Source organism: Acomys russatus, chromosome 14, assembly GCF_903995435.1.
Source record: "Acomys russatus chromosome 14, mAcoRus1.1, whole genome shotgun sequence".
NCBI lineage: Eukaryota > Metazoa > Chordata > Mammalia > Rodentia > Muridae > Acomys > Acomys russatus.
In genome coordinates this window covers 10580985-10605164 of record NC_067150.1, presented here as the reverse complement: position 1 = coordinate 10605164, position 24180 = coordinate 10580985, and the positions used below count along the sequence as shown (strand labels likewise).

Genomic DNA, 24180 nt, shown 5'->3' with positions numbered 1-24180 from the left:
ACAGTGTCTACTTCTCATGTCCACTATGGGTCTGTGCCAGCTTCTCCCAACCCCCTCTAAAAATGCAAGGCCCAGGGCTAACACATCCCCCGACTGGAAGCTTGGCCAGTCTCCTTTGCTGCAAGGATTTACTTCCTGGCCCCCGTTGCCCTGTTCTTGTTCCTGTTGTGACGGTCAGGCCAGTCTTTGTTCCTACCAGATAGGCTCTGTGCAGACAGTCCGCACCACCTTTCTGGCTCTACTCAGAGAGACCTAGGTGCGTGAGTAAGGTCTCTGTATGCCAGCTGTAAACTCTGTTTGTGTGTGTGTGTGTGTTATAAACACATATGAGTACACACAAAGAGAGTAGAACACGAGTTATTCTGTTCTATCACTTCCTTATTCTCCTGAAGCCAGGCAAGCCCTAGTAATCCTCCTCCATCTGTCCCCCACAGCCCTGGGGTTACAGACCCACATGTGATCTTGCCCAGCTTTGTGGGGGTTGGGAATTCGAACACAGGTCCTCATGCTTGCTCAGCAGGCACTCTTAACCACTGAGCCACCTACCCAGCCTAGCTGTGTGGTTTAAATGACACCTTTTTTATGAACTTGGGGTCTTAGCTCATGATTGGCTTTCGAGGGTTGATTCTGGTCATCTGTGTGTCCCATGTGTATTGGCTAACCTTGCATTCCAGGGGGTCTAATTATACAGACAGCATCCAGTCCCAGGACTGTCTGTTTTGTTTTCTCCTCTCTTAGTGTCAGGATACCGTGCTGTTGGGAAAGAATATATACTGTAGTTTAACTTTTCCAGTTAAAATATAGAGTTTGGAATATAGAGCCTTATATGACTACCCCTCTTCCAACGCACACCCTGTGCAGCAGACTCAGGCTGCAAACTCTATATTTTAACTGGAAAAGTTAAAGTTAAATTTGAGGTTATCTTATACACCAGAAAATATGGTATATAAAACTGTACACTTGGCTTTGAACCATGACCTAGTCAAGTATCAACTGGCCCGTCTAAATGCTCTGAGCCTCATGAGTAAGACAGAAATAATGGCAGCAATTCACAGGTTTCTTTATTGGACACAGTGTGGATCACTTATGGTTATATTGCTGTGACCAAATTGTTGTGTGGTGTGGTGATGTAGGTGGCCTGCCATGTGGCACTGGGGCAGAAGGGTGTCCACAACTCCGAGGGCTGAGAAGCTGTCCTAGCCCTGAAGTGGGACAGGGTATCCTGAGGCCCAGGAGCCCAGGAACCACACGGCTCTGAGAGGAGGCTTCCTCAGGAGAGATGTTGCAGCTCCCACGGGAGGGTCGCCCCAAACTCTGAGGAGCTAAGGAGCCTTGGAGCCTGAGCTCTGCTCCTTCATTTCTTCTTTCTTCTCTTCTTCATTGTTTCTTCTGATGAGAGAGTCACAGCAGGCAGTGAATCTCTTAAAAGAGATTTATTGGAGGGACGAATCCAGGAGTGGCTGCCTCTGCTCCCAGGAGGAGACAGCAGGCAAAGCGTTTATATAGGGTTTATTGGGGGGTGGAGCTTTCTGGGGTAGGGATTTCCATTTTGGTTTGGGGAAAGCTTGGGGATTGGTGAGTTTTTGTCCAGACTTCTCACCCCAAATTAGCACAATCTGGGATGAGTCCTACTGAGGGACTGGAGATGGCAGTTATAGAGGTCTGGGTTCGGGGCGGGGGTGGGGGTTGGGCTGCTGGGTTGCTGGAGCTTTTTCAGGCAGAGGTCTGGCCATTTTTCTGCCTTGAGGGGTAATATAGTTTATAAGGTGTCCAAAATTTACAGAGTCCATTGCGAAGGCAGTGAGTGGGCTGAAGCAGAAAAGGTTGTTGTCATCACGGATAGCTCCCATGGTGTCAGCAGGCTTTCTGAGTCAGGAAAGGTGTCTCATTTTCACTGAGCAGTAAGCTGAGGCAAGAATAGTCACCATGGACAGCTCCCATGGAGGTGGCAGGAAAGTGTAGGCTGAGGCAGGAAAGTGTAGGCTGAGGCAGGAATAGTCACCGTGGACAGATCCTGGGGAGGCGCTAACAGGAGCCGCCATTTTGTCTCTGGTCTCTGTGTCAACAGCCCCAGGCAAGAAGTCTGTATTTTGGACTTCTGCAACTAGGGTAGAACTCAGGGAAGGCCTGGGCCTTTCCCTTAGCATGCCAATTTGATAAGCACAAGATGACAGCTTCCTGTTAGCTGGGGATGTCACCTATGCTTTCATAGTGGTTGCTCTCTAGCTCTTCCTGTAGCTTCTCCATGTGAAATGCTAAGGGATCTAGGGGGAACCACGGAGACTAAACACTGCATCATGTACACGGTGCTCTTGAGTTTGCTTCACTCATTATTCTTGACTTGGAAACACAACACGGGATACTCACACTCCAGGGGGCGGCCCAAAATGTGGCGCATGGCATCGGATGGAGAGCCTGTGCTTAGCTGGGTGACAGACAGGCTGTGGACCACCCAGGGTCAGGTGACATGGCAGCGAAATGCAGCACGTGGTACAGAATCGGGTCCTGGGTAGAGAAAAAGCAAGTTGTTGCTGTAAACAGTAACTTGGGAAGTCTGAAAACAGGCCCATTAGCCTTAATTTGATAATCTGCGGTACAGAATGCTCTGAAATGTGGAATTTTACAAGCATCAACGTTATGCTCAAAGCATTTAGACTTTTGGAGCACTTCTGAATTGTGAGTTTTGAACTTAGCTGGTAAGTTCTGTGTACATGCTCTGAAGCACTTCCGGTTCCCAGCTGTCTTAGTTTCCTTCTGTTGCTGTGATAAAACACTGTCCAGGAAGCAACTCACAGGAGGGATGGGTTTATTTCAGCTCACAGGTCGTAGCTGTCACTGAGGGAAGTCAGGGCAGGAGGTCAAGTTACATGTTGAAGGAAGAAACCCCAAGGAAACAGTGCTCACTGTCTTGCACCCTCCCACACACAGAGCCAGCTTCTTTATACAGCCCAGGACTGACCACACGCCCAGGGAATGGAACTACCCACAGTGGACTGGGTTCTCCGACGTCATTTAATGAGATGGCCCCACACCAGACACACCCACAGGCTATCTGATCTGGACAGTCCCTTCTTCAGTTGTGATTTAGGTGACTTTTGGCCGTGCCAGATTGCTAGTTATAGCTAACAAGGATGTAACTTTTTTTTTTTTTTTTTTTTTTGGTAAGGGAAACACAGTTTGTACAGATAGCATATTGCATCAAGTTCCTGTTGCGATGCTTTAACTTGGTGACTGCAGTGGGTTAAGAAAAAGCCCTTGTTCTTAGGAGGTACACAGTGCTGACAGAAAGGGATAAAGACCTGCAGCTATCAAGAGGCTCAGCCACAAAAGAATGTGTGCGCAGATGCAGATAGAGGGCTTGGGGTCTGAGGTCTGCCGTGCCTAAATCTCAGCATGGAATGGCATGGCACTGCCATGGTCTTGTAACCTTTCTGTAGGTCTGGAAAAAATTCAAAATGAAGTATTGAATTTAAAAGGGGATGAGGTCAATACAGCAATATAACCTTTCCACTTTAAAGCCCTATATGCCTGTGATACAAATTTTTAAGTAATTCTGTGTATCTGAGGTAAGTTATCTTAGATGATAATACTATTTAGATAATTAAGTCCTTTTGGTGGTGCACGCCTTTAATCCCAGCGCTCAGGAGGCAGAGACAGGAGGATCGCTGTGAGTTCAGGGCCAGCCTGGTCTACAAAGCAAGTCCAGGACACCCAAGGCTACACAGAGAGACCCTGTCTCTGGTCTTCCCCCCCCCCCCCAAATCTTTCATACACCATTGAACTCCTCGTTTGTGTTTCTTTTACTTGGGTCCCAGTCAAGAACTCTTACTCATACGATGGCTGTCAGGTTTATGATATGTTTATACGCGTTTTCTTTGGCGTGATGACTCAGGAAGTCACTTCTGGCATGGGATAGAAGTCTCAGATGTCACTCAGGTCCTTACTTGATCTGTGTCCCTGGGTGGATTCCTGGCTTCATAGTTGCAAGTGTCAGGCCATGTTGTCACACTCTCGTCCCTGATGACACTTGCCAGAGTGGTGTTTCTTTCTCGGGCGGTTCCCGCCGCTGGTAGGTTCAGGATACTGCTTTCCTCCCTGTAGAGACCGAGTTGTCCTGGTTGAGCCTTGTCCAGCATCATCTCCTGAGCTGCTGAGCATTTATTTAACTCTTCATTTAGTTGGCGGTGAGGTGTCTGGGACGTGTTAGAGGTTTCTTAGATACCGCAGTGCCCACCTTAGCAGAGAGCAGCTGGTACAGAGGTGGGTGCCCTACAGCGCAGGCCCGTGCAGAGACGTCCTCGTGAGTTAGCCTAAATGCCATGAAAATCACTTCAGCCCCCTGGGCTATAAAAAGTGCTTATAGTCTCACCAGTATGGAATATGTGCAAGCTTTGAAGCCAGTTCCTACAGAGAAGGGAAAAGCAGTTGTGGGCAAATTGGGTCTTGCAGAATTTAATTCCAGAATGACTTGTGTTTGAAGAGGAAGATGGGTTTGGCTAGAAGCTGGCTGGAGAGGCGCAAGGAGAGAAATGGGCTCCTGTATGGAAGGGAAAGTTACCATGAGATTCTTGGAGCTTTGCTGAGCTTTCAGGTAGTCAGGGTGGAGCCATTGGGCACACATGCTCAGTGACTTGCAGTGCATTCAGGCCTAAGACTGTTGGTATAGGAGCTGGTCACTCACCTTTTTTCTGTACTGTGTTCATGTTTCTCTATATGATTGTTCTCATTGAACTTGGGAGTTTATAAGAGTGGTTTTCAAGGTTGGGGGTTTTTTTTGTTTTGTTTTGTTTTTTGTGGCATTCTTAAAAGGTGGCTGGTTCTTTCCAGTTCAGTGCTTTGAGGTGTTCTATGGTCTGCTTGGTTCCCTTATATGAGATAGGTAGGGGTGTGTGTGTGTGTGTGTGTGTGTGTGTGTGTGTGTGTGTGTGTGTGTGTAATTTACAGTGAATGAATTATAATTATCTTTATTTTGTGAAATGAAAATGTTTTGCTGACTTTAAAACTGTGCAGAAAATAGCTATGAGCATTATAATCACAATGACGTTGTTTTTCCTTTGTGCCTCCCAGAGCAGCAGCCCCAGCCTGCGTCTTTCCCCTCAACAAACTTTTTCTGCAGTCTCCCATCTCAGACTCAGTTTTATCTATAACCCATGTCTTCTCTTTCCTCATTCTTTGGTAAAAAGGGGGAGTTCTCTCTCCCTAGTCCAGGAGTCTTTGTGTGTCCTGTTCCTTATGGGGGTGAAAGCTACCAGGCTAGGAACACTTTCCTCCCTGGCCCTCTGCTGCCCCCTGTGGTCCAGTGTGACACTTCCTAGACTCTCACACAGTTTTCAAAGTTCTCCTCACTAGCTGACTAGATTTCTCTATTGATTTTTTTTTGTTATTCAATTTGTGGTTTTGCTGAGTCTCAGTCACTCCTCAGGAGACCCGATTCCTATGCTTTTCCACAGCCTTTTAATTTTCAAGCAACACAGCAAACTTATGTCCCTCGGGAGCCTGGAGGAGCCGTAGATGTTAGTCAGAAGGCCAGGGCCACACTCCGGCGCCCTCTTCATCTTGCCCTTGCTCTCTCCTGCCCTGTGCCGTGCCAGTGTTGTGTATGCGCTAAAGAAAGAGAGGGGAGCAGGAACAGAAGTAGACTAGCGCCCCTCCTTCAGCTGGAGGATGGAGACGACCAACCCCAACTGGCATTAACGTGCCTGAGAAACCTTGGCTGGCACCTGATTTGTCCCACTTCCCTGGGCTTGCTTCCTGGGCCGCATTACTCTGTTTTTTGCTTGTCTGCTTTGTTTTGTTTTAATAAGCTAGCTAGTGCTGCTGCGGTGTCAAGGCAGTGGGAATGGCTGCCCTCTAAGCAGAGGTGTGATCACGCTCAGGGAGAAGGCACTTGCAGGGTGACGGGAGAGCTCTGCGGCTCAGGTCATCTGCGTAGCAGATAAGACGTCTTTCATGAAGCCCCAGGAAGCACAGAGTTCCTCTTCAAGATCGGACAGCCTTTTGCCAGCTACATGGCAACCAGAAAGTGTTTTTGTTTTTGTTTTCTTCCTCTTCCTCTTCTTTACACTCTTCTTCCTCTTCCTTTTCCTCTTTTTTCCTCTCCCTTTTCTTCCTCCTTCTCTTCCTCCTCCTCTTTCTTCTTGGCATAAACCTGAAACTCCTGACTTTCCTTGTGTGTGCTGTAGTAATTCTTTCTCAAACAAAAGAATTAATGACCCGGATCCCTCAGAACAACTTGAAGAGGATGGGTATGTTTTGGCTCATAGTCTCAGAGGTGCAGTCCGTGGCTGCTTGGCTTGGACCGCTGGCCGCGGGAACATGGCAGAAGGAAGTGCAGTGAGACTGCAAGGGGCAGGGAAGCAGTTGCATCCTACAGACGCGCACCCAGTGACTGACCTACTTCACAAAATCCCAGAACTTCCGCAGATGGTACCACCAATGAGCCTGTCAGAACATTTCGTATCTGGATCATGACATGTGCATTGTGCATAGCGGTAAACATAACACTACTGCCATGCCCTAGAGGCATTCCTTCAACTGACACAATGGTGGGGACCCAGTGAGTCTGACTGGAGGTCTTGTGGGGCCCTTTTGTCGAGTACCCAGCTCCCAAGCGTCTCAGCCCACAGCAAGGGCTGACCACCCTGATGTCATACTGTGACCAGGGGAAAGATATGGCTGGGTGCCCACCCAGTGCTGCTCCTGTGGCGGCCTTCTCTTTACTCCAGCTTTTTCTCAGTCCTGTGTCTGCTGCAGCTTGGCTTTTGGCTTCTTTGAATTACTTTCCGGTTCCTAGGCAGAAAACACTGAGTACTGGGGGCTTGATTGGTTTCATTTGCTGGAATGTTCTTAACCCTTGCTGGAAAGCTTTCCACTTCTGGCCACGTGGAGGAACTGCCTGCTGAGGCCATGCTGCTCTAACTGACTCTAGTAAAGACTCCTGTTGATGGAGTAACTGACTCCAGCGGCATGTGCAGAAGGGGTGGAGGGTGGCTGGACCACTTTGAGCTTTAGTTCCCTCCAGGGTAAGGGAAGATTGGCTGTTTCTCTCCACATGACTGAGTCTTAGAGTAGGTGACAATTGATGGAACAGGTGGGGTCCAGCAAGTGCCAGTTGCCCACTCACTCTCTGCTCTTGACAGGAATGTTTCCTTAGGACCTCAGAGTGTACTCAATCTTCAGCTCTCACTTTCCTCCTTTCTCTTATGTGTCACGACCCCTCCAGTGGAGTCTGTGTGACAAACATTACCACAGAACCCGAGGCTATGACTCCTACCCAAGGGAGAGCCTCCTGGAAACAGGTCTGATGTTTCTGCCAGGAGCAGCTGATTACAGCGCTCACTGTTTTGGAACATCCTGTTTTTCTGCTGGTTTCTCTTTCTGCCTTTGTTTTTACTTTTCTTATCAAAGAACTTTTCTGACATAACTGTGTTTCTAGGTGACCCTTAACTTGAAAATGCAGCCAAGGGCCATTCAGACAAGTTTATCACTAAGTTCCATCCCACTTATTAATAAAAATGTAGCTAAGAATTAGTCACCAGTGAATAGTTTATATGATGACTTACAAATAAGGTGTTTAAGAAAACTCCTGATAGTGATGGAAGATCTAAAAAACAAAACCAAAACCAAAAAAAAAAAAAAAAAAAAAAAAAAAACCATCCTGACTCACAGATGTTTGACATAATGAGAGAACATTGACCTTTGATAAAGAGGGCATATGCATTGATACCAATCTAATGACGTATGAATAATTGTTCAAGATTAGTGACAACGTTATTACACTGCATCCTGTATTTTGAATTGTATAGGAAAAAATTTAACCAATAAAAAACATCCCCATTTCAATATGTGTATAAGAACCTGAATAGTTTTCCTGCAAAATAAACACTCAGACTCATACTTCCCCTGAGTTGTTCTGTTTGTCACTCGCTTATCTTCTGCCCACCGACACTTCGAAAACTCCCGACCCCAAGGACCTACACCCGACTGAGATGGTCCACGACACTTATGAAAAGTATTTGCTATAAAATGTCCAGATGTCTTTCTTGTTTAAGAGTTTTTGCTATTGTTATTGGGAAAATGCCCGAATCCCAAAATAGAGCTTGAAGCAGTTTCCTTCAGGGCAAATCTTCATAAATGCTGGCCATGCGTGCTCTGAAGTTGGTGTCCAAGGAGTGTTCTGAGCCGGGCAGGCTTCCCTGGACTCCTCACAGCACTGCCCGTTTTCATGAGTATTTGGACAGATGTTTCCAAGCACGTAGCTTACCAGCAAATTTAGGAGAACCTGGGGACTAGTCATCCCACTTGTCCATCGCAGCTGCACACTTAAGCCTTGGTAGGCAATGGTGCAGGAAGAGTGTGAGGAGACCCATGCACCTGACTGCTTTAGAAACTGCAAGGTCTTGAGTTTAATGGGATAAAGGGGTCATGGGCACCTAGAAGTGTCTTATCCATTCCAACTCATACTTAATAACCTCCCCTGATGGCAAGAGCTGTCTCTGCTCTAAGATGCTTTACAGTAGCTGGTGACTTCAGCATGATCCCAACCAGGCCTCTCTCTGAAGCTGTTTCTTGGTATCTGGGCGTCAAGTACCCTGCTGAAGAAGAAGGGTGCTCAGGGCCTTTACCATGCACCCACCGTCACCACCTCCCAAGTCTACCCTCCTGACACCACAGACTGCTCCCTTTTCTTAGTACAAGTGTACGGATCATCCCCTCCCCAGGGGAAGGTGACCGTTGGAGGCCTATTTATCCTAGGGCATAGGGAGGTCCAGCTCACTGTCTCTGCCCCCTTTCCATAGAGTAGAAGAGACAGTGGTACATGTGCTTTAGTCTTTAAAGCAATGCTGGAAAAGGCAGCTCGTTGCTTCCTGGCACTGACAGATCAACGAATGAGAAGCAGGTACTACAGACCACTTTGCTGCCTCCCTCCCTCCCTCTCTCTTTTGTCCATACCACAAGGTGCTGTGTTGATGCAGATGCCATCTAGGTTAGGGACCCAGGCTTTGGAAGGTGAAGTGACCCAGCGGAGTGGCACAGTGAGATTTAAACACAGCAGCAGACCCCAGGCACTCAGCATCCTCACCCTGTGTAGGTTGTGGGAGAGAGCGAACCCCCGCCCCCTTGCTTCTTTCATTTGGAACTATCTGCTTTGCTCCCCAGGTACCCAGATAAGCTGCTTCTCCCCAAATTCTTTCTCCTGGCGGCAGGCCGCCTTTGTGGATTCATACTGCTGGGCAGCTGTACAACAGAAGAGCTCCCTGCAAAGCGAGTCTGGAAGCCTCCCACTGTGGCTGCACAAGGTAATGGGGTACTGTCTCGCCTGCCGTGCTTGCTCTACGGATAGAGAAGTGGAGGCCTGGGAAGGCCGTGCCAGCCACAGCCATGCACAGGTGTGTGGTCGGCCACACAGGAGGAACCTCAGCAGAGCCTGCTTCCAACATCTGTGTGGAGCACATAAGAAATGGGCGCTCTTCAGTGACAGGCATCTTGTACACCTTTGTTTCCTTTGTGTCCTTAGTTCCCCCAACAGAATGCTGGCCAGAGCCTCTCTGTGACACATGGGGTCATTCAGAAAAAGTAAAGACGGATGTAGTTGAGTTGATTCTGGCCACTGTGTTGCTGGAGCCCACACCAGAAGCCTGGCTGTGCATCCTGGGTGCAATGGTGTGACATCCCGCGTCTGTCTGTGAGTGATGATGTGACATCTCGGGTCCTCTCTATGACTGATGATGTGACATCTTGGGTCCTCTCTATGACTGGTGATGTGACATCTCAGGTCCTCTCTGTGAGTGATGATGTGACATCTTGGGCCAAGTTGTAACCAGTCTCCAGATCGGCATTGGCTGAGCCTCAGACTGTGGCTGGGATTGCCTAAGATGAGAGTTGTTGGCAGGGAAGATAGCCGCTATGAGACTGATGGAGCAAGAAAAACCCCAGAGAAAAAAATTTCCAGATGTTTTTCGTAAGAGACACTAAGGCATCCTTGAGAGACAAGGCCAGGGTCATAGACTAGGTTGCACAAACAGAACCCGGGTCTGCAGACTCCCAGTTCCAAGTCAAGAGAGTGGTGCAGGTGGCCGTGTCTCTGGCGACCTGCTCTGATGAGTGGCTGTGCCTGGTACTGAGTTCATTTGTTGTGATGGCTCTGAGTGTCTGAGAAGAGTTCTTGCCAGGCTCAAGGGACTGGAGACAGAAGCTGAAGGAGCCTGCCTGGTCAGCATTCAAGCCTGGCTGGGCTTTCCTTGGAAGTGAGGAGCTCCCTCCCAGGACTTACAGCCCTGGTCTGTATCACTTCCCTGCCAGGGAACGAGGCAACTTGGGCATTGATGTCTCTAGGTCACCTGCCTGCCAGAAGTGAAGCTGAGTCCTCTGTGGAGGAAGGGCACGTCATCCAGAGCCTCGAATGTGTGTCTTTATGCAGGGTGTTTGGCACACCCCAGCCACACCGCAATGGAGGGAGACCCAGAGAAAAGCCACACACAGCAGCAGGCCCAGAGGAGGTCCCCATCAGCCCCACCAGTGGAGTGCCCTCAGAGAGTGGCAATATGCATGACATCACAGGGAACCAGACAAATCAAAGGGAGGCTTCCATGATCCGGAAGCCTTCTTTTAGCTGATGTCAACCGAGGGTCCTCCTCATGCCAAGATGTCTGAGCAGCAGCGGGCCCCAGATGATATCTCAGATTCTCAAGAGTTCACTCCTGGTGAGACAGTCATGCAAGGGAATAATGAGAAAGTGAGACAGGAAGGGGGAAGTGTGATTTCCCCAGAAACCAAGGGTCAGGCTTGCAGACAGAGCCGTGAGCTCTTAAATCCCTCCGCTGCTCTCAGAGTGGAGTCCAGCTTCCTGGAGTTGTTATTCCTTGGTGCTCCTGGCAACAGGGGTTTAGTGGAGAGGTGGCAGCCAGGTGATTGTGGGTAAAGAGTGAGTATGTATATAAGAAATAATGATGCTTTTAAAAAATTGACCTTTTTCTTCTCAGAAAATGTGTCTTTCCTGTACACAGAGCTAACAAGCTGGATGGTGACGGGAGGGAAGGTCTTGTCCAGGGAGGTTGTGTGGTGTGAGAGTCCCAAGAGTGAGTTGGAATGAGAGACTGGAGAAGAGACTAAAGAGACCAAACCAACAAACACCGAAGCACTGCCTAGGGCAGTGGTTCTCAACCTGTGGGTCGAGGCCCCGTTAGGAGGGTCACATATCAGATATTTCTATTACGACTCAGGACAGTGGCAAAATTACAGTTATGATATGGCGGTGAAATAATCTTATTGGGAATCATTACAACATGAAGAAACTGTACTAAAAGATCACAGCATTAGGAGGGGTGAGAGCCACTCCCCCGGGGCAATGCATGTCCTGTTAGGATCAGCGTGGCCACGGCAGGCTGGAATGGAGACAAGGTTATGAAGGTCTGTGACTGCCAAGCAGGCAGATGGCAAAATGCTGGGCCTGAGGAAGCCGCTGTGTATTTCCGAGCAGACTGTACTAGGTTCTGAGAATTAGGTCCTGCAAACCGGTTCGTGTTGGTAGCGTGGTAGCGGGAGAGGCGGGAAAAGCCTAGCCAGTCATGAGGTGGGGGGAGGGGGGCGGGTGTCTAGTCTGTAGGAGGAGAGGGATGGAGACCACTAGCCAGGCTCAGGGAAGGCTCAGGTCAGGACAGAAGAGGAAGCAGGAGTTTCTGAGCAGGGAGAGTGCAAATAGCAAGCAGGACTTGATGCCATGCAGCCAAAGTGACACCATAGGATTTTGAAAGGAAACATCGAGAGCCTGTGCCGGGGGTCAGCAAACTTCCTGTGGACAGCCAGTCAGTAAAGTTACACCGTCAACTGTTGCGGCTCCCTCAGGGAGACAAGCACCGTGTTCAAGCTTAGTTGTGTAGTGGCGGTAGCAGTTGACCAGCCGCTGGGATAGCATGCCTCGTGATACTGAAGGGGAGAGGCACATTCCAGGTGTCTGAGGAGCTGACGTAAACCCCTTCACGGTAAGCTGCTTTTTGTCCAGGCATTTTATCGCAGCAACAGAAACAAAACTAAAAACAGACATGGAATTGCAGGTCCGAGTAGACATGTCCGCAATGCCCACTGATATGCAGGCCCACGCTATTTGAGGGACACCAGTCTAAATTGGTGGTGCCCATTCAGGGATGGACCTGTGTTAGTTCCCTTCTGTTGCTGTGATAAGACACTGACCAAAAGCAATGTGGCTTACGTTTCTAGGTCACAGTCTGCCGCTGAAGGAAGTCAGGGCAGGAATTGTGAAGAAACACTGTTTGCTGGCTGGCTCTCTCGCTCAGGCCCAGGGAATGGTGCCGCCCACAGTGGGCCCCCACCAGCATGCCCACAGGCCAGGTGACTGCAGGCTAACTGTGACAGAAGCTGAGGGGCACTAGCATGGAGAGTCGGTGAGGTAAGAGGGACCCACAGAAGACAGAGCTGAGGTGAAGAGACAAACAGAAAGCTGTCCTGTTGAAGTAAAGAGCAGATTGTACTATAAATATCAGCTTGTCAGCACAGAAGCCTGTGCCAAATGGTGCCAAGGGTGCGGGGGACTGAGACCAAGATGCACACCCATGGGTGTGATGTCATGGGTTGAATTTTGTCATCTTAACCCTGTGTACCTTAGAATATGACTTTATTTGAACAGATCTGTTATAGATATAGCCTGTGAGTTATGAGGAGCCATCCTAGAGTCGGGTGCGACCCTCATCTAATATGGCAGGTGTCCTCCTGTGAGGAGAAAAAGTGGACGTAGACACACACAGAGTGGAGAGAGCATGGGAACACTCGCAGGGAAGGTGGCCTGTATCCTAGGCCAAGAAAGCCAGGAGAGGCAAGGAAGGGTCTCCTTTGGGCCCTTGGAGGGAGCATCGTGGCCTACAGAACTGTCAGAGAAAAGACTCAGAGTGTTCTCAGCCATTCAGAGTGTGGGATTTGATTGTGACAGTCCCAGAAATGAGCAGGGCTTAGAAATCAAGATGGCTCAGTGGTTAGACATGTTCTGCCCTTCAGAGGACCTCAGTCTGGTTCCCAGACCCCACTCAGCCAGCTCACAACCACCTGCACCTCCTGTTCTGGGGGATCTGACCCCATCTTTTGGCCTTAATAGCACCCACATATACCTGCATACACACTGTCACACACATGCACATAGTTAAAAATAAAGTAAGTCCTATATAACCAAGATATTTCCTAACTAGGGAAGTGTCTTGTGCCAGACCAGATGGGAATAAAGATTGTGGCTTTGTGAGTTGGGCACAGATTGGTAATCATAGTTCCTATTTTCCCACATTGAATGTTTTTGCCTTCTAAAAATAAAATATAGAAATATGTTTACTGTAAAACCTTTTTAAAAAGTAAACCTGCTTTATAGTGGTACAATTTACACATAAATAAAACAGTGCAAAAGAATAATCTTAAAGGATAGTTTTAGATAGAAGAAGAAATGGGGGAATTTCAGGTTACAGAACTCCTTTCCTCAGAACAGTCTTTTTAAATCGCTAAGTGGGTCTCTGTGGCAAATGCTTCAGTGACTGCAGTGACTGTTCAGCTTACAGAAGCCATCGCTACTGTCCTCCCACACAAAGCTCAATGTCCACTAACTCCCACTCCTCGGCGCTTGGCAGCCTCCAAGCCTGCACATCCTGTGTACAGCCAAGCTTGACTCTCCAGGCACACACTCACAGTGACTACGGCTGCACATGTCTCAATTCAGTGCCAGTTAAAACCAAGAGACTCAGATTCCTCCCCCTCCCCCCAAGACATTTTTCAGTGTAAAGTTTAAGTGACTGCCACTGTGGACCTGGGATTGTCAGTGGCGTAGTTCTCCCAACTTCCCTCATCAGTGCCTCTGGCATTTCACTCCTACTTCTTTCACTGCCAGTGGCTTCCTAGGGTGCTACAAGCAGGGTTTTGTTTTGGTTTTTTGATGGGCATGTGAATGCATCTAGGAGACCAGCAGGGGGCGCTCTAGGACTGCTTGACCTCTGTTCTCTTGTTTGTGTTCATGCAGGCAAAAGATTAGTCAGGTTTTTCTTTGAAACCGAGCTCTTAAAAGAAAAAAATAAACAAATAAGAATAAAAATACTTAAAGTGAGCAAACTATTTCTCTAAAGCAGATTCATAGATACTTGATTGAAGGGCTCACCAGAAGCCTCTGTCATTATCTGGAATATGTGCAAACGCAGGGCCCTGAGCCCTACCCACTCTTGCTAGAGTGGAACTTTTGGCATTGGGGTTAGTGTCATGAATGTAGCTTTTCCTCAGAATCCTGCAAGATTCTGATGCTGCCGGCCTGGCTTGGAGCCCTGAATGGGCACTGCTAATTTAGACTGCTGTTCCTCAAACAGCGTGGGCCTGAGCATCATTGGGCATTGTGAAGATGTCTACTTGGACTTTCAAGTCAATGTCTGTTCTAGTTTCCTTTCTGTTGCTGTGATAAAATACCTGGACAAAAAGCAGCTTACAGGAGGCGTGGTTTGTTCATGCCAGTGTGCAGGCTATAGCCCCCCATTGTGGGGAAATCAGAGTAAAGAATTTGAAACAGCTGGCCATGTCACAGCCACAGCAGAGAGCATGCTTGGTCATTGCTTGCTGTGCCCAGCTTGATTCTCCACTCTCCTGCAGCTCAGAAGCACAGCCCCAACCACCCAGGAAATAGTGCTCCTCACAGTGAGCTAGGCTTTCCCACCTTGGTTAGCAGAGGGCAGTTTCCCACAGCCACACCCGTGGGTCTGCTCAGTGTAGACGGTCACTCACTGAGACTCTTCTAGATGACCCCGGGTTGTGTCAAGTTCACCAGGCTAGCCCCTTGCATGTGGCTCAGCCCTGCCTTTCTCCATGCAGACATTCTGCTCGCCAGCTTCTCCAGAACTCCGGTGCTACCCACCGCTCGGAAGTCACCTGAAGGCTGCCACATCTGGACCTGGCTTTAAGTGAGTTTTCATCCGAACATGCCACAGCCAGGGCCGACACCCTTCACACTTTTGTATTTCACCTCCGTAAGTGCGAGATGATCTTGTTTTGCCCATTTCTTACATCTTGACCTTCCTGTCTTTTCCAGTGTTCACTCTCTGCCTAACCCTGCAGTGTGGGTCCTCTCTCTGGCTTGCCCCATTCTCTGGGTTGATCGCCACTGTGATCTTGCCTTCAGCTGCCTAGGTGCTTCCCAGTCCCGAATCACAAGCCAGACTCCCCTTGACTCTCAGCTGTTACTGCACATGTCCACCAGGGTCTTCCTGGCTAGCAGCAGCTCAGGTCTGCCTCCGGCTCCCCTCTTCTCTGTGTGATCCTCCTCGGGCTTCTGTCATTCCATCGCACATGTGTGCCCTCGCTCTGAGCAGCTCTGTCATGCGTTCCGTCATTTCTGCCCTCTGCGGCAGCGGCCTTGCCGTCTCTGTGTGTTCGCTGTACTGCTTTGTTGTTTTGCCAAGGTGGTTTTGATCGCCTTCTCCACCAGTGGCTTCCTACTGTGTACAGTGTGGGAATTGGGCCTTTATTTGCTAGCCAGCATATGGTGTACTGCAGCCTCTGTGAAAACCACCACAGACCAGAGCAAACTCCACTGTAGGGACCCATTCTCTCCTTGATCCGTGGAGTCAGTCTAAGGGGAGGGAAGTACTGACAGAGATGAGAGGGGATGCTGGCACACGCCTGGTCCTCAGATGGTAGCCGGAGGTCTCCAGTCTTTGCCTTCATCTGTCCTAGACACCATCCTACGGTCTGTCTTTACCTGCCATCTGTTTCTGCCTTATCTCTACTTTATATGGCCTCACTAGAGCTAACTATATCTTCCAAGACTGTATTTCCAAACACTTTCAAACTCATAGTTTCTTGGGTTCCCCCCATTCTTTAACTTATTTATTTCATATCTTTTTGCCTTCATGTGTGTCTGTGTACCACATGTTTTGATTTGTTTTTTAAAGAAAATTTTATTTATCAATAATTTCATCTTATCAATCTGCCACTCCAGACCTAACTCCCTAAAAAATTTGAAAAGCAATTTGAGAAACACTAATAAACAAAATAAAACAAGAGTACTCATAGGCACAAAATGAATGATAAAGGTCACAAAGCTAGCAGTGTAAACCTGTTAAGCTCAGCACCAGGAGGCTGAGACAAGATGGACTCTCAATTCCTGGCTAGCCTGGGCTACACAGTGAGATCCTATGTCAGAAGACAAGACCAAAAGGAAAAGAACCCAGCTAGGCATGGTGGTGCACGCCTATAATCCCAGCACTCGGGAGGCAGAGGCAGGTGGATCACTGTGAGTTCCAGGCCAGCCTGGTCTACAAAGTGATTCCAGGACAGCCAGGGCTACACAGAGAAACCCTGTTTCGAAAAACCAAGAAGAAAAGGGAAAGAACCCGGGAACTGGTTCTTCTCGTGGTAATATTCGGGCCTATAGTCAGCCCTCGGGAAGTGGAGGTAAGCAGATCCGGGTTATCCTCTGCTACAATGTTGAGTTGATAACTAGCCTGGGATACCAGTGACCTCTGCGGGGTAGGATGTCAAAAGATTGGGAAACACAACCTCCAGCCTGTGGGGTGTGGCCCTGCAAGGTCTACAGGAAGCTCTGGTGGGAGACTCAGCTTCATCTGCCATCTGCCACACCCTTTCTGTCCCATGCCATCTCATCTGTCTTGGTTGAAGGTGTTGAAGCATTGACTCTGAGTCTCTGAGAAGCACCCAGCATTTTGATGAGTTTGGTGCAGCCGGGAGCTGGAAAGGGGGTCATGCTGTATGTTGGAGTGCCCCGATGGGGCTGTGAGAGTCAGCAGTTGTGCTCACAGCTGGTTCAGGACTCCGAGGGACTGATGGAAAGGGACAAACTTGTGTCTCCAGCTCAGTGGCCGGCAGCAGTGGGCCTCGTGGGAAGCACAGAAGCAGTGTCAACCCGGGCAGGCCACTGCACTTGGGCAAAGGGAGGGCTCATCTCCTTTTCCAAAGAATGCCGGATGAACCAAGTCTCAACTTGTTCCTCCTTCAAGGGTTGAGTCTGGTGGCCAGGACCTTTTGGGCCTTGATGTCAGGGTATGGCTCCATCTTGAAGTGTTTTTCCAGCTCCCAAAACTGTCCCCAACAGTACTGATCAAGGGGGCCCTGGGTATAGGAGGACAGGGAGCACAGAGATGCTCCCAACTTGTCTGTCGCTCACTTCAGGTGCAACGTTTTGACTTCTAATTGTTAAGCTATGTTATCTTTGGGAAGATGCTGCTGTTTGAACTGGTGGGGTAGGCTGGGTGGCGGGGCCAGCATCCTGTGCACTGCCTGGCACAGAGACCATGTCAGGAATGTTTCTGAATCCATGTCCTCATTCGCATTCAGTGCTGCAAGGCGGGTGGCATATTCTTGGGGAGCATTGTTTAGCTGCTTGCATGGGTCCTTGTCTTAAATGAAGGAAGAACAGGACCATGGGGGGAGGTTGTTCCAGGTCACCTCAGGCTCCTTCCATACAGAGGTCACGTAGCCATGACTCCTTTTAGGAACAACACAGATTTTAAAGTAGATAGGCTGAGAGTTGCAGTTGGAATGGCTACTTGGCTCTCCATGAAGGGTCTCACTGTTGGGAAGAGCACAGTCCTGGCAACTGGGACGTCGTACCAAGGGTACAATCAGAGCCTTGAGTGATGTGAACCCCAGACCTAGTGTGGAGCAGGCAGCGCTGGCAACAAAGCTTTCCCCTCATGCAGACACCTTGGCGAGTCTCCCCGTTCTTAATCTGGCAAAGGGTTGTGAAGGCTACAATTTAATGCTTTTTGGACTTGTATTTCGGTTGAATTGATTGGACTGCCTTCATGAAGCATGCAGAATGGTCCTTTTACTTCTGATGGGGGAGGGAGAGTTTAGGTCTAGGGAAAACCAGCAAACAAGGCATTGCTATAGCAATACCTGCAGAGGTAACCAGGGTACGAGCACATTTAGGAGAGCATTTTTCTAATTAGCAGTGAACTGTGCTCTGCTGTTTCCTGGGATAGATGCCACACTCCTTGGGTGTGTTAGACAGACTGTACACTTGCTACTTTAAGGGGAAATCTGAGGTAAATGCTGTTATTCAAATAACCTCAAAACAAACATGACTCATAAAAATATTTCACAAGTCTTGGTTGGGCTGTCTTGTCTGGCCTCAGTGGGAGAGGATGTAATTAGTCTTGATACAGCTTGATGTGCCAGGGTGCGTTGGTACCCACTGGGGGGGGGGCTCCCCTTCTCAGAGGAAAAAGGAAGGAAGGGAGGGGGGTATGGAAGTGGGACTGGGAAGAGAGGGAAGAGGTTGTAATCAGACTGTAAAGTGATTGATAAATAAATTAGTGGGGAAAAGGAAATATTTCTGCCACCTATGGTTCCCAGAGAAAGTGCTTCACGATCTCAGTGTTGCAAACAGCATGGCTTTCAGTTTCATCTGTCTAACAATAGATAAGGGTCGAATGAATATAGAGCAAGCAAGCCACAAGGCCGATCTTCCGTAGTCCTCCCCAGCTTCCGGCTGGACTGTGTTCCAGGTACGCTTTACTCTTGTGACATCGAGTCCCATCCAGCCTGCTCCGTGTATCCGCCTTTCCTGGTGTCTCACTGTAGTTTTGTTACTGTGGTGAGGCTTCCCTGCACACAACACTGTCCTGTAGAGTGATGGTAGTCTGTTCCAGCTGTGAGAGCCCCCTCCCTCCCTCCCTCCCTCCACATCCTGTAGGTTTTAGGTGCTTTATGGGATAATACCAGACCACTGAAGCCAGAATTTTTCATAATGTTCCTTTGGCATTTTCCCAAACCCCAAAGAAGAAGAAAACAAAACAAAAAACAAAAACAACAACAACAAAAAACTAGAGCTTGAAAGCAGAACAAATGAAAGGAAACAAAACAAACAAAAAACAAAAAACCCAAAACCAGCAAAGGCTGCTGTGACATTTACCCTTTCCTCAACTGGGGCTCTGATGAGGACTCTTTCTGTAGGATGGGGCATGTAGTTATCATCTTCCTTCTTTCGTGATTAGAAGGAAGCACTATTTGCTCCATGCTGTCACCAGTTCCTTCAGTTAATGTCTACCGAATGAAAAGGTGCCAACTCTGGGTCAGACAGCAATAAAAGCTGTCATCGGCAGGCCGCAAGCTGGTGGCCACAGTCATGTCTTCCTGAGATGAGGGCAAGAGCAGCTCGGCAGAGTCAGGGCAGCTTCCGAGCAAGCTGGCGGCCGGCGGCTTGTTCTTGCGGCTCTGACAGGGCGTGCTGACCACCACTCTGCCTTTTGCTTTTCAGTTCTTCCCCTACATCCTCCTGCTGTTCGCCATCCTCCTGTACCTGCCCCCGCTCTTCTGGCGCTTCGCAGCGGCTCCACACCTCTGCTCAGACCTGAAGTTTATCATGGAAGAGCTCGACAAAGTCTACAACCGGGCCATCAAGGCTGCCAAGAGCGCTCGGGACTTGGACCTGAGGGACGGGCCTGGACCCCCGGGAGTGAATGAGAATGTGGGGCAAAGGTAACAGCCCCGGAGGCCTGTCCATGGCCACCCTAGGGTCACCTCCCTGCCCTTTCTCCTGCTGTGCTGGCCCAAGGTGCTGACTGCCAAGAGTGAGAAGGGGGTAGGTAGGGTATCTACCACCAACTGACAGGGGACCCCCGCTGTCCTGAGACCCCACTGTCCTCAGGTCAGTGTTCCTCCCCCTGTCCAGTCTCATCCTTTGAAAAGCAGTTCTCATGGAGTGACAGGTCAACAGTCTCATTTGTAGCTTGCTTACTTTGATCTCCGAACTGGGGAATCCCAGAGGACCCTGAGGCTGCCAAGCATATAGAAAGGAAGAGAGAGGTAGACCCCATAGGCGGAGGCCCTGCCCTCTCATATTCCTCTCCTGCCTCTGTCATTGCTGGTAGTAACAATAATGCCAATAGGTGTCTTGTTTCCAAGAATACCAGCTCTATTTCTGTCTTGGGGTTTCTGTTGCTGTGATTAAACATCATGGCCAACAGCAACTTGAAGGGGAAAGGATTTGTTTGGGTTTTTTTTTTTTTCTTTTCAACATTACAGTTTGTTATTGAAGGAAATCAGGGCAGGAACCCAAGCAGGGCAGGAACCTCAAGGCAGGAACTGAAGCTCAAGCCCCGGGGCGCGCTGCTTATTGGTTTGCTCTTACACGGTGCTTCAGCCTGCTTTTTACAGCACCCTGATCACCAGGCCAGGAGTGGACCTGCACAGTGACCTGGGCCTTGCACACCAGTCATCAGTCAAGAAAATGCCACACAGGCTCATCCACGGGCCAGTCTGGTAGGGAGCCTTTTCTCAATCAAGGTTCCCTCGTAAAATAACTCTAGCTTGTGTCAAGTTGACATACAACTAGCCATCCTAATTTCAGGCATTGTGTTTGAGTGCATCACTGTTAACTAAATGCATTTATTTGCCCCTTTTTACATTCTTTTATTTCTAGATAATAGATTAACACTATATTGTAGTCTCTTGTGGGAGAGCCAGGAACCCAAACTGTGCCCTTTGGATCCACTGAGTGTCCTCACCCCTCCCTGGTAGAAGCATGTTCCTGTAGAGGCCTGACTTTGGTTCCCAACATCCACATGTTGGCTTACAGTTGTCTGCAACTACAGTTCCAAGGGATCTAATACCCTCTTCTGGCTCCTGAGGGCACTGCACACATGCTGGCAAAGTACTTATATAAAAATTAAAGTGTTTAAAATGTTAAAAGGAAAAAGGTATTAAAACATGGTTTTATTCCCTAGCACTGGAATACAGTGAGAGGCAGTGTGCTTGAAGCTCTCTGTGTGACTGCCAGGATCTGAATTATTTTCATTTCTTTGTTTTTCAGTCTATGGGAAATATCTGAAAGCCACTTCAAGTACCCAATCGTGGAGCAGTACTTGAAAACAAAGAAGAACTCAAGTCATTTAATTGTGAAATATATTAGCTGCCGGCTGGTGACGTTCGTGGTCATACTGCTGGCGTGCGTCTACCTGAGCTATTACTTCAGTCTCTCCTCGCTCTCGGACGAGTTTCTGTGCAGCATCAAGTCGGGCGTCCTGAGAAACGACACCACCATCCCCAACCACTTCCAGTGCAAGCTGATCGCTGTGGGCATCTTCCAGCTGCTCAGCTTCATCAACCTTATGGTGTACGCTCTGCTGGCTCCCGTGGTCGTCTACACGCTCTTTGTCCCCTTCCGGCAGAAGACGGACGTTCTCAAAGTGTACGAAATCCTGCCCACCTTCGATGTTCTACACTTCAAGTCGGAAGGCTACAACGACCTGAGCCTCTACAACCTCTTTCTGGAAGAGAACATAAGCGAGCTCAAGTCCTACAAGTGTCTCAAGGTGCTGGAGAACATTAAAAGCAACGGGCAGGGCATCGACCCCATGCTGCTCCTCACCAACCTGGGCATGATTAAGATGGACGTCATCGATGGAAAAGTTTCCATGTCCTTAGAGACCAAGGAAGAGGACCCGGCGGGCCAGACAGCCGCCTTCAAAGGTAGGCTTGGCTCTCTGGGCAGGCACACCTGCCTGTCACATGAACTATCACCCTAGTGTTGTCCTGGGGGAGCCCGAGACTACAAGAGTGTGGAAACAAGTGGGTGCTGTGCCGAGGAGGAGGACTCTGTGCTTTTTTCCCTCTCTTCCTCTCAGCCTCCTCTGGTCGTTCTTGCTCCATGTCTAGTTTGCTGTCTCGTGCCCCACTGCTGTCGTTTCTAGCACTCCTCTCGTCTTTGTCGTATCTCCCTGTCTGTGCCTCTCATCTCTGTTCTTTGGCTTCCCTCTTTTTAGTTTCTGCTACTTATCCTTTGATAATTTCATACGTGTTTACTATGTATCGAGATCATAAGCCAGCTTCCTCCATATCTGTGTATGATGTGTACGCCCAGAACATCCCACGCTGGCCTTCCCGTTCTTTTTTATTTTGTTGTGACTCACTGTGTTCAGTTAGTGCTGCCTGCCGGGATGCTGACTGATCATGCCGGCTTTGTCTTGTGCAGCTGACCATGGCTGCGGTGAGTTTATGACTGATCGGAAGCCAGCCTTTTACATACACACACACACACACACATACACACACCCGACTCCCCTTGCTGTTAGCATTGTTTCCTCTTCGTGGACAGTCCCTGAGCCTTGAGTTAGGGGCTGGGGGTTAGTATAGGTGTCCCGTTTAGGGCTGAGCCCTCAGCACTTTAGCCAGGTCAGAGTCTCTGAATGGCTGCTGTCCACTACGAAGGGGGGTTCTCTGGCCAAGGCTGAGGCCAACACTGGCCTGTGAGTATAAACACAAATATTTAGAAGGGAGTTTGACAACATGTCCATTTAGCAAAATAACAGCAGTAGGTTGTCCTCTGGAATCCAGGAGCTCCTGAGCTGTGGGCTTTAGACCGGGCTTACTGTGCAGGTGTCGGTTCCCTCGTGTGGTGCAGACCCCGTATATAAGAAAGAGAGTGGTTGGCTGCTCCCCAAGCCACTGTTTGACTTTTAAGACTTCAGACTAAGGATCAGACATGGGAAGACAGTGTGTCTGAGACGCCCTCCTCACAGCCAGCGTCCCTGCTGTTCATCCCTCCCTTCTAAACAATGGCTTTCATTTGGCAGATTTGGACCTGAGCAGTGAGACCACCACACGCAGTGAAGAGAAGAACTCTCGCCAGAGACTTCTGAATTCATCGTGCTAAGGCGTCACTTGTGGATGCCAAGCCTGTGTCTTCTGTGGTGACGTACCCCTGTTGGAGCCGTAGCTGGTTGGCAGTAGCTGTTTCTGGTGTCGATGTGGTGTGTGTCCTCCCTGTCTCTGATAATGGCCAACGGCGTCATGGAAGGATGGACTCAGAATGTCTCACAAGACAAAATATGGGAATGAGTGAGTGGGCTTAGTCTAAGTCCTCACTGAAGGGCTGTTCTGTTAAGGGCACAGAGCCTTCTAGAGCTTCAGAGAAGTACCAGTCTGGCCTAACAGTGTTGTAACACATGAGCTTCGAGATCGAGAGAGCGAGCACTTTGGGGACACTTTATTTTGTGAGATAATAATAAACGTGACAGGATATAATTATTAATACCCTCTGTGTGCCCTTACTGACTGCTGACCAAGGAAGGCATTCACTGGCCTACCAGCGAAGCTGGCCTGTGTGTGGCAGTGTCCTGAATTGGGTGTGACCTGGTGTCTCAGCTCTTGTACACGCAAGCTCTGCTGTCACAGCCTCTGCTAATTGTTGGCCTCTAACCACGGCTTGGTGCCCTTTGCCCTCTGCCAGGACAGCAGGCTGAGGCAGTGCCAACTGAATCCAGCCAAGGAGGCAGAGTCTGAAGTATGTCAGCTCATCTCACGGTGGCCTCGGAAGGAAGGCTTCAGTGGGAGCCCTGAGTTGAGAGGTTATTCACAGATGCTGTGAAGACATCTTAGGCACATTAAGAGAACACAGTGAGAGGCACTTTGCCCAGTGTGAGCAGAGCACGGAGCTGACACAACAGTGACCTCTGCCATTCCTTTGGAGGCAGATTAAATTTAAGCCCAACTTTTTAAATTGCACATTAATTTATTTAATGGAGGCCATTTGCAAAGAACATTCTAGCATTGATAAGAATTGCAGAATAAATTGTACACATGGGTGGTTAGAACAGATACAAATATTGCTTTAGAAGCATTTTTGTTTTGTTTTTGTGACATGATCTCCCGTTAAAGCTCAGCCTGCCCTCAGAATGGCATCAGTCCCCCTCAGCCTCCCAAGTGTCGGGATTACAGGTGTGAGCCACGAGCTTGACTTTATAAACTTGTGTACTGACTTAGAACTCACTAAAACCTGGTCCCATTCTGACCACATGAACATGTTATATTTCACACTTTATATGAAAGCTCTTTAGTCTCTTGTGTCTTCTTTAGCATGTTGTTTAAATGAAAGTCCTCAGGAACCTCCTGGTTTACTTTTGGCCAAATTTAGGGACAACTGTTTACATATTCTAATTACCTTTTGGTGATAAGTCAGAAGTCACATGGGTGGCTCTCTGCCCTTGGGAATGTGCAGGAAAGCGGTTTTGCTTGTATTTCATGGTGTTTCTAAATGGGAAAGCTCATCTGAGGGTCAACAGTGCACTGGGTGCTTTGCAGGGTGCTGTTCCATGTTCCTTCCTGTTGCGTTATGGTATGGCTGAGAAACGGTAACTAAGGAACTGATTCTCTATAGTTTTACATTGCCATGTCTGAGGCAATCCATTA

The 24180-nt window shown here is 48.8% G+C and overlaps 1 protein-coding gene across 1 annotated transcript in view; it reads left to right on the top strand.

The window, feature by feature from the left end:
- Positions 1-22738, top strand: part of Panx1 (pannexin 1) — a 37363-nt gene extending 14625 nt beyond the window's left edge. The window contains exons 2-5 of the mRNA XM_051155927.1: positions 9160-9299; positions 19250-19470; positions 20804-21462; positions 22566-22738. Of these exons, the coding sequence (XP_051011884.1) occupies positions 9160-9299; positions 19250-19470; positions 20804-21462; positions 22566-22645 (1100 nt within the window). The 3' untranslated portion in view covers positions 22646-22738. The remainder of the gene's footprint in view (positions 1-9159; positions 9300-19249; positions 19471-20803; positions 21463-22565) is intronic.
- The last annotated feature ends 1442 nt before the right edge of the window (positions 22739-24180 follow it).